This window comes from Macaca mulatta, chromosome 20 (genome assembly GCF_049350105.2).
Source record: "Macaca mulatta isolate MMU2019108-1 chromosome 20, T2T-MMU8v2.0, whole genome shotgun sequence".
Lineage (NCBI taxonomy): Eukaryota > Metazoa > Chordata > Mammalia > Primates > Cercopithecidae > Macaca > Macaca mulatta.
In genome coordinates, this window is record NC_133425.1 from 1,298,436 (window position 1) to 1,315,646 (window position 17,211).

The window sequence follows — 17,211 nt, forward strand, 5'->3', positions numbered from 1 at the left end:
ACACTGGCGTGGGGCCCTCACCTTTGGCAGAGACATGCCATGTTGGTTCCTCTAATTTCCACGTGGACTTTACTCCATTTTCCCAGGCATCAGCTCACCCACCTGCTGCTTTCTCCCTCAGAGCACTCTGCACTGAGACTGGTGCTTCTTTATGAACTAACCCAGCTCCCTAGAGCGGTGACAAGTGCTGCCACCAGGAGTGCCCCAAGGGCCATGGGCAGACCTGGGCAAATTCCCTAAACACGTCAGAGAGACGACTGCTCGGGAAACGTGCCGGCCCAGCCTCCAGCCTGTAAATCCCCCACAGCAAGGCGGTAAGCCAGGAGCTGCACGAAAGTCTGTCAAGAGGAGGGAAGAGAAAGGTTTGCCCCTGTTTTTAAGTCTGCAGCTTTAAGACAAGAGCGCTTAGCAAAAGTAGGGATTGGGCCCTGAAAGGTTTCCTGCCGAGCTTATACTTCTATTTGCAAGGTATTTAATGGTTTGGTCTGAAAACACTCTGGAGGAAAATACTGTCCTCCTCAAGGCTTATCCAGCCCCTCACACAGCTCTGGGCCAGCCAAGAGGGTCCAGCCCAGTCTGTGACACGAGATAAGTGCCCCAGCCAAAGCCCTGCATCCTGACGATGACTGTGCAAAAGGGAATGGCTGGCTTCAAACACACTCTCACCATTTATCTCCAAGACAGAAATGTGCACACGCTTATTCTAGTCCCCTCAGCTTTTAGCCTCTGAGAAAGTATCCATTCCTAACCTTAGAACTGGACAGGACCTCTGAAGCTATCCCACACACCTCTGCATCGTCTGGTCCCAAGGATGGGCCCGGCTTCCTACTCTAAGTAGTGGGATGCTGCATAACCCAAAAGATCTATGTGGGTTCCAAACAGCTTACGTTGAAATTTCAAACAAAAGTTTATATACAGGTTCATTTTTATGGAAAACTCTCAGGATATTCACAGAGGGTCCATGGGACCAACCCTGCTCTCAACACTTCGCAATGCAAGGCTCCGCACCAAGTACCACCTACCCAGCCAGACCCTGGACAGCGCTCCCCGCCACAGGTCCTGTTAACTGGGAGAACCATTCAGCAAATCACTCTTCACACTCCATAAACCTACACTGCTGTTATTCCCACCCACACATGCCGTCGACCCCTAGTGGATGAGCTGTGCTCCTCCACAGGCTGAGTGTAGGGGCTGTGCTGCAGAAACTGAGGAGACATCCCTGCCCTCCTGGGAGACACAATTCAATGGTCATATGAATGAGTGACACGCTGTCACCGAGGCCACTGGGCTCCACAGGGAGACACAAGTGCTAGGTCTGGCACAAGTGTTGGGGTAGCCTCCTGAGAGAGTCACATTCCCAGACTATATTCACAGATGTTAGGTCCCGCAGGACAGGGCCAACAGGCTATTCAGCCACACCATAACCCAAGCTTTAATTAAAATAGCAACTGGGGACTGCGCACGGTGGCTCACGCCTATAGTCCTAGCACTTTGGGAGGCTGAGGTTGGCGGATCACAAGGTCAGGAGTTCAAGACCAGGCTGGCCAACATGCAGAAACCCCATCTCTACTAAAAATACAAAAATTAGCCGGGCATAGTGGCAGGCGCCTGTAATCCCAGCTGCTCAGGAGGCTGAGGCTGGAGAATCACTTGAGCCTGGGAGACAGAGGCTGCAGTGAACCAAGATCATGCCATTGCACTCCAGCCTGGGTGACAAAGCAAGATTCCATCTCAAATAAATAAATAAATATAGCAACTGGGGGCCAGGCATGGTGGCTCATGCCTATAAACTCAGCACTTTGGGAGGCTAAGGCGGGTAGATTGCTTGAGTCCTGGAATTCAAGATCAGCCAGGGCAACATGGCAAAATCCCATTTCCACAAAAAAATACAAAAACTAATCAAGAGTGGTGGTACGTGCCTATAGTCCCAGCTACTTGGGAGGCTGAGATGGGAGGATCACCTGAGCCTGGGAGGCAGATGTTGCAGTGAGCCAAGATTGCGTTCCAACCTGCTGGCAACAGAGTGAGACCCTGTCTTAAATAAAAAAAAAAAAAGAAGGAACCAGGAACAATTTCTTTGAAAAATCCCACCCCAATCTCCAACCTCATTAAGTCTCACAGCTTCTGGTCTTTCAGTTCTGTTCTGAAATTTTCCCAGATCTGGCAGTAAGTCACCATCAGAAGAAAGGTGGCTCTGTGTCCTATGTCACCTGATCAGTAATGGAAACTCAATTTCCTCTTCTTAGTGCAGAAGAGTGAGCAGCAGCAGACCAGACCCTCAAGGCCAACCATGGACCTGATGGGATGAGGACAGAGAAGAGGCCACAGCCCAGAGGGGCTCCTGGATGGCTGCAGAGCCATGCCAGTGCCAGACAAGGATGGGGTACAGGGAGAATACTACTGCCTGGACCCCTGCCAGAGAAACATAGCTCCCAGCATCCCTGGGATGAACAACAGCTTAGGAGCCTTTTTCACCAAAACTCAGATTCCTGTCCTCCTTTAATATCCACTAGGTGGCGCTGGGTTGCCTCAAGTTCTGAGCTACTCTGCAGCCCACAGATCACACAACAGGCAGTCCAAGGTTTTTTCTCCTTTCAACTTTCCAGCACAATTCAAACCTAAGAAATCATAGTCCATTCCTCCTTTAGAAATACAGTCAATGGGCTGGGCACAGTGGCTCACACCTGTAATCCCAACACTTTGGGAGGCCGAGGCGGGCAGATCTACAAGGTCAGGAGTTTGAGACCAGCCTGGCCAATATGGTGAAACCCCGTGTCTACTAAAAATACAAAAATTAGCCAGGCGTGGTGGTGTGCACCTGTAGTCCCAGCTACTCGGGAAGCTGAGGCAGAAGAATGCACTCCAGCCTGGGCGACAGAGGGATATTCCATCTCAAAAAAAAAAGAAATATAGTCAATGGTTTGGCTTTTATTTATACACATTTTTAAGAGACAGGGTCTCACCATGTTGCTGGGGTTGGAGTACAGTGGCTATTCATTCAGACACCAGCATAGAGCACTACAAGCTCGAACTCCTCGGCTCAAGTGATGGCCTCGACTGTAAGATGGGAATACAGGAACACACCACCACACCAGCTTGGTTTTTATTTTAATTCCAAGTTAGCCTGATTTTTGCTTGTAATCTAATCCTAGTTGAGGCATACACTCAGAATAAGGGAACAATTTCCAAGAAAGAGATTGGAGACCAGGCAATTCAAGACCAGAGGGTAGTAATTCTCTCAACACAGAGAAAACATTAGTGTGATAACAATGAATAAAAGACACGGTCAGACTACATGACCACAAAGGTCCCATTCTCCAACACAGAAGGGGCCAGAAAACAAAGCAATCACCTGGCAGGGGCTGATGTTCTCTCACACCTGGGGAGGCTCAGTCCCCAGGGTCACCAAGAGACAAACAAATGCTAGTTGTAACTTATATCACAAAAGGCAAATCACTCTCTTATATTTAAGGACTTATATTTCCCAATAGAAGAATGAACAAGGGATCTGAGCAGCGAGTTCACAGATAAGGCAGGCGGTTCAAACATGTGAAGACATGCATCAATGCATTGCAGGAGAGCTACACAGACACACCATTCCCCACCTATTATCCTGGTTAAGATCCACAATTTCACGAGACTCGATGTTGGCAAAGCTTGCGGGAAGAGGCATCTCATGTGTTGCTGGTGGGAGTGTAGACAGAGGTACAAACCCCCGAGAAGGAAACCCAACATTACAAATGCCATTTTCCCCATTCGTAGTGGCTTTAGGAATTTACCTTACAGATACAGAGGCGCACATACAAAATAACACAGGTGGCCGGGCGCGGTGGCTCAAGCCTGTAATCCCAGCACTTTGGGAGGCCGAGGCGGGCGGATCACAAGGTCAGGAGATCGAGACCACACTGAAACCCCGTCTCTACTAAAAATACAAAAAATTAGCCGGGCGCGGTGGCGGGCGCCTGTAGTCCCAGCTACTCAGGAGGCTGAGGCAGGAGAATGGCGGAAACCCGGGAGGCGGAGCTTGCAGTGAGCCGAGATCGCGCCACTGCACTCCAGCCTGGGCAACAGCGTGAGACTCCGTCTCAAAAAAAAAAAAAAAAAAATAACACAGGTAAATGGTTAGCACTGGAAGGCTGGAACAAACTCAATGATGGGGCAGTTGCAGCTCACTAGGCAACCAAAAAAAGAATTAAAAAGTATTTTTAAAATTTTATTTATGTTTTATTTTACTTAAAAAATTTTTTTTATTATTATTATTATATTTGAGACGAAGTCTAGCTCTGTCACCCAGGTTGGAGTGCAGTGGCTCAATCTCAGTTCACTGCAACCTCTGCCTCCCGGATTCAAGCAATTCTTTTGCCTCAACCTCCTGAGTAGCTGGGACTACAGGCATGCACCACCACGCCTGGCTAATGTTTTATATTTTTAATAGAGATGGGGTTTCACCATGTTGGCCAGGCTGGTCTTGAACTCCTGACCTCATGATCCGCCCGCCTTTGCCTCCCAAAGCGCTGGGATGACAGGCGTGAGCCACCGTGCCTGGGCTTTTTTTTTTATTTTTGATATACGGTCTTGCTCTGTTGCCAGGGCCAGAGTACATGCTACAACCACGGCTCACCGTTATCTTGATTTCCCAGGCTTAAGTGACCCTCCCACCTCAGCTTCCTGAGTAGCTGCAACTACACTCGTGCCACCACACTCAGATATTTTTTTAAAATTTTTTGTAGAAATGGAATCTCACATTGTTGCTCAGGCTGATCTTGAACTTCTGACCTCAAGCAGTCCGCCCACCTCAGCCTCCCAAAGTGCTGGGATTACAGGCGTGAGTCATCACGCCCGGCCTGCTTGTCCACATTTAATAAAGGTGATGTTCAGCCAATATAATCAGAACAATTGTGAGGTTTATATGGTATCCTCAAGGCTTGCTGCCCTCACACAATCAGTGTCACAAATCCCAACTCTCTCAGAGCGAGGAAGAGACAGCTGGCTCCAGCTCCACCCACCGAGCCTCAATTTCCTCATGAGTGACTGGAGTCAGTGACACCCACCTAGTGAAGGCGGGCCCAGAACTTGGTGTTGCATCATTCTCAGTAAAATGTCATTTTGCAGTTGTGTGATTTCAAAACACTTTCAGACTCTCATGTATAATTTCAGACTCGTTTTCTGTTTTAAGAGGAGTCTGGAGATGGTGGTTCCAGCAGACAGAGTGTGTGCTACTCGGCAAAGGGGCTGGCATTTAAAAAACGGCCACCGGCCAGGCATGATGGCACACACCTGTAATCCCAGCACTTTGGGAGGCTGAGGCGGGCGGATCACACCTGAGGTCGGGAGTTCAAGACCAGCCTGACCAATATGCAGAAACCCTGTCTCTACTAAAAATACAAAATTAGCTGGGTGTGGTGGCACATGCCTGTAATCCCAGCTACTGGAGAGGCTGAGGCAGGAGAATCTCTTTTTTTTTTTTTTTTTTTTTTTTTTTTTTTTTTTTTTTTTTTGAGACGGAGTCTCGCTCTGCCGCCCAAGTTGGAGTGCAGTGGCCGGATCTCAGCTCACTGCAAGCTCCGCCTCCCGGGTTTACGCCATTCTCCTGCCTCAGCCTCCCCAGTAGCTGGGACTACAGGCGCCCGCCACCTCGCCCGGCTAGTTTTTTGTATTTTTTAGTAGAGACGGGGTTTCACCGTGTTAGCCAGGATGGTCTCGATCTCCCGACCTCGTGATCCGCCCGTCTCGGCCTCCCAAAGTGCTGGGATTACAGGCTTGAGCCACCGCGCCCGGCCAGGAGAATCTCTTGAACCCGGGAGGCGGAGGTTGCTGTGAGCTGAGATCACACCATTGCACTCTAGCCTGGGCAACAAGAGCAAAACTCCATCTCGAAAAAAATAAACAGAAATAGAAGGAAAAAATAAATTACAAAACGGCCACCAAGGTCACTTCTTTCAAGAGCAGCCACATGACTATCCCTTCCCAGTCCTCTCTGGCCCTAACCTCAGGGAACTCTGATGCTCATACCCCAGGAGAATAGTGGTCAGTACCAGAGAGCCCTACCTGTTGACACTGTTCCTCAGGCCCCAGCAGCCTGGCCCAGAAGAAGGATGTTAATAAGCACACCCACCTGTCTTACCTGTCGTAAGCTTCCTTGAGGTCCCTGGCCAGCTTGCACTTGGGCAGGATGTGATGGAATGGGGACTGAGGACCTTCATTTCCTACAAGAATCACAACACAAGATTTACAGCTCCCAAAGCAAGGAAACTTTTTGTTTTTGTTTTTGAGACAGAGTTTCACTCTTTTTTGCCCAGGCTGGAGTACAATGGCACAATCTCGGCTCACTGCAACCTCTGCCTCCCGGGTTCAAGCAATTCTTCTGCCTCAGCCTCCCAAGTAGCTGGGACTACAGGCGCCTGCCACCACACCCAGCTAATTTTGTATTTTTTACTAGAGATGGGGTTTCACTATGTTGTCCAGGCTGGTCTCGAACTCCTGACCTCAGGTGATCCGCCCACCTCGGCCTCCTAAAGTGCTGGGATTACAGGCATGAGCCACCACGCCCGGCCTTTTTTTTGAGACAGGGTCTCACTCTGTCACCTGAGCTGGTGTGCAATGGTGTGATCATAGCTAACTTCTGTCTCAACTTCCCAGGCTCAAGCGATACTCCCACCTAGTTGGGACCATACACATGCACCACTAGACCTGCTAATTTTTTTTTTTTTTTTTTTTTTTTTTTTTGAGATGGAGTTTCACTCTTGTTGCCCGGGATAGATTGCAATGGTGTGATCTCAGCTCACTGCAACCTCCGCCTCCTGAGTTCAAGCAATTCTCCTGCCTCAGGCTCCCAAGTAGCTGGGATTACAGGTGCCCACCACCATGCCTGGTTAATTTTTTTGTATTTTTAGTAGAGACAGGTATTCACCATGGCCAGGCTGGTCTCGAACTCCTGTCCTCAAGGGATCCACCCACCTGGGCCTCCCAAACTGCTGGGATTATAAGCATGAGCCACCACACCTGCCCTAGACCTGCTGATTTTTAAATTTTTTGTAGAGATGGAGTCTCGCTATGTGGCCCAGGCTGGTCTCAAACTCCTGGGCTCAAGTGATCCTCCCATCTCGTCCTCCCAAAGTGCTGAGATTACAGATGTGAGCTACCACGTCTAGCCAAAAAGTCTTTTATTCATCCTTTTTCATAAATTTCTAACAAAATATAGGCAGACTTAAAATTTTTTTAACTTCCTGTGATAAAGTCACAGACTCTAAAAAGACAATGTTTAAAAAAACAAAAGTTTTGGATCGTTATTATGATAATTATAATTAGTACACAATTGGCCAAAACAGAAACATATTATAAATTTGGACAGATAATTGCCAAACATAAAATGTTTTTCTTTTGTTTTTTTGTTTTTTGAGACAGGGTCTCACTCTGTCACCCTTGCTAGAATGCAGTGGTGCAATCTCAGCTCACTGCAACCTCCGCCTCCCAGGGCTCAGGTGATTCTCCCACCTCAGCATACCGAGTAGCTAGAACTATGGGCACACATGACTGTGCCCGGCTAATTTTTGGGTTTTTTTGGTAGAGGCAGGATTTCACCATGTTCCCCGCACTGATCCTGAATTCCTGAGCTCAAGCAATCTACCCGCCTCAGCCTCCCTAAGTGCTGGGATTACAGGCATGAGCCACCACACCCAGCCACAAGTAAATTTTTACTGAAAATGCACCTGAGTCAGAGAGGCTGTTCTTTTATTATTTGTTCATGTCAATAGCTACTTTTACTTATTGCTACAACAACTAGGTCTGACTTTAGTTTTGTCCTAATTCTCTCTTTTTTATAGATGTGCTTGCCAAAGAAAATGGAAATGGAGAGTTTGTTACAGGCGTCCCTCTGTTTTGAAATCTTTACAGTAGGCCAAAAACCACTCAATGTTCTATCTGCAAACATTATTTTTAATAATTGGTTATTTGATAGCCCAGTTAGGTCCTCCTTCAATCTGGCTGAAAGCAAAGAACTGGAAACTGTCCACCTCACCAGCTGGGTATTTCCAACGCCCTCTCCTGCCCTGGGGAGTAAATACTTTCTTCAACATGTCCCACAGGGCCAGGGCTAGGCAGAGCTGCCTGACCTACGTGAACAGTGATCATGCAGCAGTGTGTGGAAAGAAAGAACATTTCTGGTTGGGAAATCTATTTCAGTACATCCATCCAGGAAAGTTCATCTACAAATGCGCCCCTTGGGAGTCTTCCTGTGCCCCCACAGGCACAATTGGTCCAGTGTGAAGATCATGTAACTTCTCTTAGCCTTAGTTTCCACATCTGCAAAATGGGGATGATCATGGACCCTGCCTTGCAAAGCTATTGTGAGGACTTCATTTTCAATGCCCAGCTCACCAAAAGCTGATGCTTGCAAGCTTCTGACTGCTCTGCTGGTGTTGGGGTGGGTGAGGCCCCACCAACACGTGCACCATTAACACTGAATGACAGCCCTCCACAGAGGTCTGCACTGCAGAGAGGCCACCAGCCAGCCCAGACACACGCCCATCACGCCCTGCTGCACTCACCATCAGCCATGGCGGACACCTCATCCTGGAGCGCCAGGATCAGCTTGGCCTCCCGGGTGAGGTACTGGCAGCGGCGCTCCTCGTGCTGCAGCACAGTGGCAATGCGACGGGACAGGTTATGCAGACAGTTTATCACTGACGGGTCTGCATTGGCCTGCGGGAGAGAGACCATGCACAGACTCAAACGTATGCACAGGGACACAGCTGGACAGTTTAAATGGAGCTAATACGTGTACACAGCAAAATCTCAAACCATGAAAGAAAGTGTCTCTACTCCTTTCCCCCAGGCTCCTTTGCAGAGGCCATTGCTGCTCATTTCCTGAGTCCCCTCCAGGGCCCATCCACAGAAACGCTGGCTGTCAGCTCCCATGCTCTATTCCTGGGAGTGGCTGCCTGAATAGTAGCAGAGATGGCTCTGGAAATGTTGCTCTTAAGAACGAACAATGGTGCCTCCCTCACAAAGGACTGAATGGAAGAAATTAGTGAGCCATGTCACAAACTAGGAATAGAGCCTGCCCTGAGCAAAGACCCTGGTAGTGTCTGTGGTCACCACTGTACTGCTGACTACTGGTAGGCAGAACTAGTCTACAATATGTAAGAATTCAGTCACAACAGGCCACATTACTACAGGGACGCACAGTACAAAAACAGAGGTGCCTGGCCAATTGTTCACTGAATACTTTTGGTCCTCAAGGATGCGAAGCTCTTCCCAGCAGAAGTGACACTGGTTAACAAGAAAACCAGCAGGCTCCTGGCCCACATCTCTGCCCCAGCACTCCTTCTGCAACCATGTTGACTGGGTCAAAGGACAGTGCAGGAGGCTCTCAGGAACAAGAGGGGCCCTCGCCCCTCTGGAACCTATCAGGCACCACAGTCAGCCAGGCAAGCACATCTGCCCAAGCCAAGGGCGGAGGCATGCAGCTGTGGGGATCTGTGAAAACATCTGAGGGAGCAGATAACTGGGCCAACCATGACTCAGTGCTTCTGGAGGCCAACAGGACTGCTGAATCATCCTGTGGGGGTGAAGATGGGACAAGGGAAAGGGGTGAATGGTACTGCTGATTACAACCTCTGGTGCTGCCTCCTCCTCCTGTTTATCTGAGAGGGAAGGCCATGCCCAAAGTGTTCACAGCCAGGCTTCAGGGGCAAAGCCTGACCCAGACAGTAAATACTTTCTTCACGTGGAGCTGAAGAAATTCTCTATACTCTCATCAGATCCCATGTTCACAAACAGAACTCACACCTGGGTGGACTTACAACAAGGCAGCATCCCTTGCCAGAGAAAGGACCGACTGGTGCTCCCATGCCATGCCCACCACTGGGCAGCAGGCCTACTCCTCCATGTCAAGGGCATCCCCTCAACAGTGTCCCTGGAACCAAAGGGCTGACATATGGGGTATATACAATTGCCTCAAAACAAAACACCCATTTAGAAGAAGAATCTGTGTACAAATACTTCTATGAGCAAAGCAAGGAGGAGGAGAATGATCCTGGATATGTGATTATTCAGCTGAGGCACAACACCGTCCATGAGTTGGATGTCCAGGGCCCATATGCTTGACCTTTCCAGACATACAAGGGGATGCAGTCCCCAGTGACGCCCAATGACCTGCACTCCGTGCAAACCCAGCATGTCCGTTTGCAAAGGTCTGACACTGAGTGAGGGACATGCTGAGAAAGGTAACACCTAGGGTGTGCCAGCACTAAAAGGAACTCTTAGAGACATCGTATTTTCACCATACACAACGTAAAAAGGCATGAAGTTTAAGGCGTCATCCATGAGACCTTCTCATCCCCAAAACTTGTACCCAAAGAGAACCAAGCCTTCAGAGTTAACTTCTAGTTTACAGGAAACACAGGGCCAGAGAGCAAGTCTGACTGCACAATGAGATGAATCCAAATGTGGAACATTTGATGGAACAAAGGAAGGGGAGACCTCTGGATTGGCAGAGACATAAAGACACCATGTGCACTAGCTGCACCGGGTTTGCATCCTGGTTCAGACAGTCCAGCTGCGAAAATGCTTTAGCAATCAGGAAAAGCTTCAGCGGAGCAGGTACTAGGTGATGCCAACTTATTACAGTAAATTTTTTCAGATGTACAAAGGGTATCATGGCCAAAAATTAAGTGCCCATATTTTACACAGATACCTTCGGAAGTATGTAGGGATGAACAGACATAAGGTCTGGTACTTGCCTTGAAATAGAGAGAGGGAAGGAAATATATGGAACCAGGGTATAAAGGCACCTGAGACAGGCATATAAGGTTTATCAGTCTGCTTTCTCTAGTTAAGGGTTTAAAATTGTTCAAAGTAAAAAAAAAAAAAAAAAAGGATACATATATATTTTTTAAGATAGGGTCTCACTCTGTTGCCCAAGCTGGGGTGCAGTGGCATGATCACTGCTCAGTGCCACTTTGACCTTCCAGACTCAGGTGATCCTCCCACTTCAGCCTCAAAAATAGCTGGGACTACAGGCGCGCATCAACATGCCTGGCTAATTTTTGTATTTTTTGTAGAGACGGGATTTCGCTATGTTGCCCAGGCTGGTCTCAAACTCCTGGGCTCAAGTGATCCACCTACCTTGGCCTCCCGAAGTGCTAGGATTACAGGAGTGAGCCACTGTGCCTGGCCAAAAGTGTATATTTTAAAAAGAAACACTTGTCCACCCAAAAAATACAAACTCTTACATTATCCAAATTTCTCCCACTTGTCAACATCACCGCCAGCTGAAGCCCTAGACTATCTTGTTTCCTGTTGTTTTTTTTTTTTTTTTTTTGAGATGGAGTTTCGCTCTTGTCACCCAGACTGGAGTGCAATGGCGCGATCTTGGCTCACTGCAACCTCTGCCTCCCGGGTTCAGGCGATTCTACTGCCTCAGCCACCCGAGTAGCTGGGATTACAGGCATCCACCACCACACCCGGCTAATTTCATATTTTTTAGTAAAGACAGGGTATCTCCATGCTGGTCAGGCTGGTCTCAAACTTCTGACCTCAGGTGATCCACCCACTTCGGCCTCCCAAAGTGCTGGGATTACAGGCGTAAGCCATTGTGCTCAGCTCCCGCTGCTTTTACCTGTCCATAATCAATCCATACTTCTCCAGGTTCTGGTCTGATCTCCATTTCTCATCCTCAATGGCAAGAGAATGGGCCAGTGTATAATAATTACCACATTGTTTAATCATTCCCCAAGTACTAGACACCACGATTATCTCCAGTTTAATTACTGTTATAAAAATCTTTATTCTTGGCCGGGCGCGGTGGCTCAAGCCTGTAATCCCAGCACTTTGGGAGGCCGAGTCGGGCGGATCACGAGGTCAGGAGATCGAGACCATCCTGGCTAACACGGTGAAACCCTGTCTCTACTAAAAAAAAATACAAAAAAATCTAGCCGGGCGAGGTGGCGGGCGCCTGTAGTCCCAGCTACTCGGGAGGCTGAGGCAGGAGAATGGCGTAAACCCGGGAGGCGGAGCTTGCAGTGAGCTGAGATCCGGCCACTGCACTCCAGCCTGGGCTACGGAGCGAGACTCCGTCTCCAAAAAAAAAAAAAAAAAAAAAAAAATCTTTATTCTTGCTGAGAACAAGCCGGGGGGAAATCTTTATGCAGTTGTAAAAGTTGCTTGTTTTCTTGATAATACTCCTAACAGTGGGATTGCTAGATCTAAGGGCATCATATGCTCTGCTGTCACTGTTCCCCAGAGCTGAGGGCCTGCCTGCAGCATCCTGGGTGGGGCTGTGGCTGCTTCTCATCGACTGACCCACAGGGGTTATCGGTGTTGACAGGTGGACATTTGTCATGGATTTTGTTTATTCATTTGCTTGTTTTTTGACTTACTTCATTTTTCTTTGTGACTCTTTATATTATGTAATTATGTAAGAAATACAAAGATACTATGAAAATGCAAATACTACAAAAGTGTATCAAGCAGAAAGGGAAGAACTTCTCCCAGAACCCTATGCCCCAGAAGCAATTAACAAATCATTTTGTTTTAATTTGTAGCTCCTTATTTACCAACAAGGCAGGCCTGTCTTAAAAATTAAGCTCCAGCTGGGCGTGGTGGCTCACACCTGGAATCTCAGCACTTTGGGTGGCCAAGGAGGGAAGATCATTTGAGCCCAGGAGTTCAAGATCAGCCTGGGCAATAAGGTGAAAACTCATCTCTACAAAAAATACAAAAATTAGCAGGGGCCGCACGCAGTGGGTCACGCCTGTAATCCCAACAGTCTGGGAGGCCAAAGTGGGAGGATCACCTGAGGTCAGGAGTTCAAGACCAGCCTGGCCAACATGGCGAGACCCCGTCTCTACTAAAAATACAAAAATTAGCTGGGCATGGTGGCGTATGCCTGTAATCCCAGCTACTCGGGAGGCTGAGGCATCAGAGTCACTTGAGCCTGGGAGGCGGGGTTTGCACTGAGCCAAGATTGTGCTACCACACTCCAGCCTGGGTGACACAGTGAGATTCTGTCTCAAAAGAAAAAAAAAAAAAAGAGAATAACTGCTAATGGGTATGGGGTTTCCTTCTGGGGTGGTTAAAGTGTTCTAGATCTAAATAGTGGTGATGGTTATACAACATGAATGTACCAGATGCCACTGAAGCATAGCCTTCAAAATGACAAATAGTGTCATGTGTATTTTACCAAAACAAAAAGTGGTAAACAATGAAGTGCAGTCTGTCTGCACCCCAAGAGGGGCCAGCACCACGACCACTGCAGTCCAAGCTCCGAGTCAATGACACGCTCGTAGGAAGAAAGAGCTGCTTCTCCCCAGCCCCACTCCCTGATCTTAACCATTTATATAAACACTCACCCTCAGTGCAAACACCACATTAAAAAGAATCATAGTAGGTGCTTCCCTCTTCGGGGAAGGATCTGTTTTGGAGACCTGTAAAAGATGCATAATTCTAATTAATTGAGACGACTTTCTAAGGAAAGAAGCTGTTTAGAGCTATTCTACATCAGGCATAGGAAAAGTCCCCAGAATATGGCACCAAGGTCTTGGAAAAGCAATGAATGCCTTTGTTCTAGAGGCGTGCCTACTGCATGGACAGTCACAACTATGACAAGAGTGAGAAGGTCAGTGCTCTGACCCCTCCACCCCCACAACCGCTAACAGAAGTGAGCTGACAATGCCCACAGGGGACGGGGATGGGATGGAGAGGGGCATAAATGGGTGGATGACCCAGACCATACCCCCACTGCTGTCCCGTGTCCACCTGCGTCCACCCAGGCTGTATCTGCTAAGTATGACGCATACTGAGAACAATTTAGGGACAAGACAATGATCAGGGACAGCCAAGTCCTGAGCAGGGCCCAGGTGAGGCAGGCCAGCAAGTCCTAATCTCTGTACTCCCCGTTCTGGCATCTAGCCAGCTTCACAAGGACCAGGGCACTCAAGTGAAGCATTCCAAGGGGCACAAGGGAACTCTTCAAAGCCAACTACAAGTTCTGCCACCAGGGGGAGCTGGGGCCCCAGGCGGCCCTTGCACTCATCCCCTACCCCTGACTGCAACTCCTGTCTACAGGGTGTGACCGCAGGCAGGCTGCCAACTCTCCCCTCCATTGCCTCCAGGTAGGGGACTGTGCCCCAGCTGTGGGGGCTGTGATGAGAAAGGAGGGTGAGGTCCAGGGGGCCAGGCACATCAATGGCCTCAGAAACTCCTTCCATGGAGGTTCACGAATAATACCACAGAACCTCACACAATTGCTGGATCTGTATAAATGTAGCTAAATCCTATGTTATGTGTTCTACCCTTCAGAATCTGAGTAATGCCATCACTGATCCTGCCTATATGCAGAGAGCTGACTGGCAGGCTCTGGTGTACAAGTTCCCTTCATCCTGCTAGCAAGATGAATTCCTCAGTGCTATGACACTGATTCATCAGAGAACACATAGAGAGGGTTTAGCAGAAAAATAAGTGCTAAATAATACTAATATTAGCTATTAGAGTGTCTTGTAATAAATAAGAGGAAAAGCTTGCACCACATTGTAGAAAATTCAAGGGTCTGACAGATGCTAGTTAACTCATCTTGGCCTCCCCTGGAAACAGACATCCTATATATAAAGGGCAGGACCACAGTCAGTAGAGACCTAGAATGCAGACTGCAAAAGCTAGGGGCAGGGACTGAAGCACCTGTCTTCAGGGGCAAGAACACCTGTCTCTTTTCCCACTGGCCTCTCAGGGTTTATGAAGATGCACAATTCATAGCAAGTGTCTAATCAGGTCTCCTGCCTAACAGTTACTTTCACCAGAGCTGGTGTCAGCCTCAGTTCTGAGCCCCCCAGAGCCAGAATGGACCAGGCCTGCCAGCCCAGGGAGAGCCACATCTACCTAGAGGGTCTTTGCGTGCCCAGGGAGAACCCAACCTGCCCAAGGAGAGTCCTATCTGCCCAGGGAGAGCCATACCTGCCCCAGAGCATGCTGTAGCAGTGTTGGGTGCCCAACAAACCGCACATTATCAATCTTCAGTTCAAATTTTTGGCCACACATTTCAGACTTGGTTGCCAAAATTGTTGCCAGAATAACATCTGAAAACCTTAAAATTTAAAAGAGGTAGAATAAAAATAAGTTAACAAAGTACCACAGCACCATGCCCTGCTGGCCCCAGAGCGGAAGGGTCTCAGTAAACTGCACCTTCATGGAGTTGCTCTGCCCCGACTGCTGATGAAAGCTACTAACAGTTGCCCTTCTGTAGCAATCCCAGAGGTTACGGATGTAAGATCACCAGAATTACAAGGTAAAAGGCATGAGAAGCACAGACTGAAGGCACATGCTGTCATTTTTTGGCATGCTCTATTAAATTCAGGAGAGAAGCAGTTGCAGTTTGCTTTCAAAGGGAGGATCAGCTGGAGCCAGCACTGCCCTGAGGAGCCGCTCTTTAAGGGTCACAGGCAGAGGGGGCCTCTCCCAATTATACTCAGGTTTGCTGGGCTGCACCTTCAACTCCCAGGACCCTGGCCCTTCACCCACAGAACCGCATGGAGGGCAAGGGGACGGTGCACAGGGAGGCGTGCAGAGCGCTGACTTCCTTCCTCATAGCGTGGCTGCCCAGCCATTCTCTTATCCCCAACACTTAAACTTCCCAGTTTTTATCATGGAAGAAACTTTGTGTAAGATGTGCAAGCCCACCGTGATCACAGCTATTTCCAAATGGCAGAAATACAGGGTTGTACAGGTGCCATGGAAAAGTGGGAACAGCTGTGGTGTGGGAGGGAGGGCATCCCTTTTCAAGATCATCTGTGCCCTTATGTCTCCTTACTGGCAATGCTGATGTCTCCTGCCTGGGGGGATCCGGATAAGGGAGCATCACCGGCAGGGGTGCTGTGGGTGGTGCTGACTCTTATCTTAGAACCCAGGGCTCTGAAGGCTCTAGAAACACAAATGTACTACCTCTGATCTGGACCCAGAAGGGAGAGAAGTCCCATGCATATCTCTCCACCCAGGAAAAATATTTCTAATATCTAGGTCAGGAGGATACAGTATCTTGGGGAAGGCAGCTCTAGCCTCCCTGGGGCCATATTCTGCCCCTGGACAGGGGGACCCCCTAAGGTCCTAGAAGAGACCATTGAGGACAGACATTTTAGTGTGATCCCTGGTCATGCTTCTTCCCTGGAGGCCCTCTTGGCGAAGGGGTGGGAGAGACTAACATAACTCCTCCATATTGTGATAAAAAAGGAAGGTCTGCTTTGAAATGCACTGTAGCTCAGCTCTGTAATAGCAAATGGCAAGTAGCTACAGGATTCTTTGCAAGTCTACCATGGGCTGTGGGGCTCACGCTGTTTTCCAGCCTTCCTCCTGCACTGGCACGACCCTCTAACCATCTGAAGTCACCCCAAACAAGCCCACAAACAAACCACATACGAGGGTTTGGTCAAACCTATTTGTGCCATTTGGAAACAGCCTCTCAACCCAGTCAGGTTGCAGTTGGACCTTCTGAAATCAATCTCGTTAGAGATATCCTGGGAAATGCAGGACCCACAGCCAAGTCCTCAGCAACCCACTGCAGGTCTCTCCTGCAGAGATGGAGGATTCAAGTGCCTTACACCACAGGCATAACATGCTTTCCTCAAAAACCCTAAATGGCTCACTCTGTCCTATAACTCCCATGTGTGGGACATGGTAATGTTGAAGGAGGGGTTGAGGTATTAAACCACCACCAAACACTTCGGCTCTAGCAACTGACCCAGGGCCAACACCTCACCTCCTATCTAAACAGTGCCCCTCCACTCTGCCACCAAGTGACTCAGGGACACAGAGATAACAGAAAAATAACCACCACCACTCCAGAAAGGTCCCTTGCTCTGACAGCCCAAAATCTCCACTAAAAACTGCTGCTCTGTCATAAAGAGTCACGGCCATGTCTCAGCCTCAGTCCTCAAGCACCAGTCCAGGGACCAAATTTAGTTTGGCTGTAAGATGGTTCCTGGGATTTTCAGAGGCAAGCAGTGGTAGCCCAATTCACATTCATAAATACCTAAACTTCAAGGCGCCCTCACAACAGCCAAATAAAAGGCTCTTTCCCTGCTAGAGGCCAGGGTCTGCAGAAACAGCCAACTGGAAATCTGTGAGCTGAAGTAAAAAAGTCACATTGGGCTGGGCACGGTAGTTCACGCCTGTAATCCAAGCACTTTGGGAGGCTGACGCAGGTGGATTACCTGAAGTCAAGAG

The 17,211-nt window shown here is 48.7% G+C and overlaps 1 protein-coding gene across 31 annotated transcripts in view; it reads right to left on the reverse strand.

The window, feature by feature from the left end:
- NPRL3 (NPR3 like, GATOR1 complex subunit) overlaps positions 1-17,211 on the reverse strand; it is a 63,300-nt gene that overhangs the window by 25,770 nt on the left and 20,319 nt on the right. For 23 of the 31 annotated variants that reach the window (XR_013411267.1, XR_013411268.1, XR_013411269.1 and 20 more), the window contains 4 exons: positions 14,950-15,079; positions 13,353-13,427; positions 8,547-8,700; positions 6,125-6,206 (listed from right to left, as the gene is read on the reverse strand). Coding sequence is in view for 28 of the 31 variants with exons in the window: in XM_077984829.1 (XP_077840955.1) it covers positions 6,125-6,206; positions 8,547-8,700; positions 13,353-13,427; positions 14,950-15,079 (441 nt within the window). In the remaining 3 variants the exon portion in view is untranslated. The remainder of the gene's footprint in view (positions 1-6,124; positions 6,207-8,546; positions 8,701-13,352; positions 13,428-14,949; positions 15,080-17,211) is intronic. The other 8 variants (XM_077984847.1, XM_077984841.1, XM_077984845.1 and 5 more) reach the window with 1 other exon arrangement.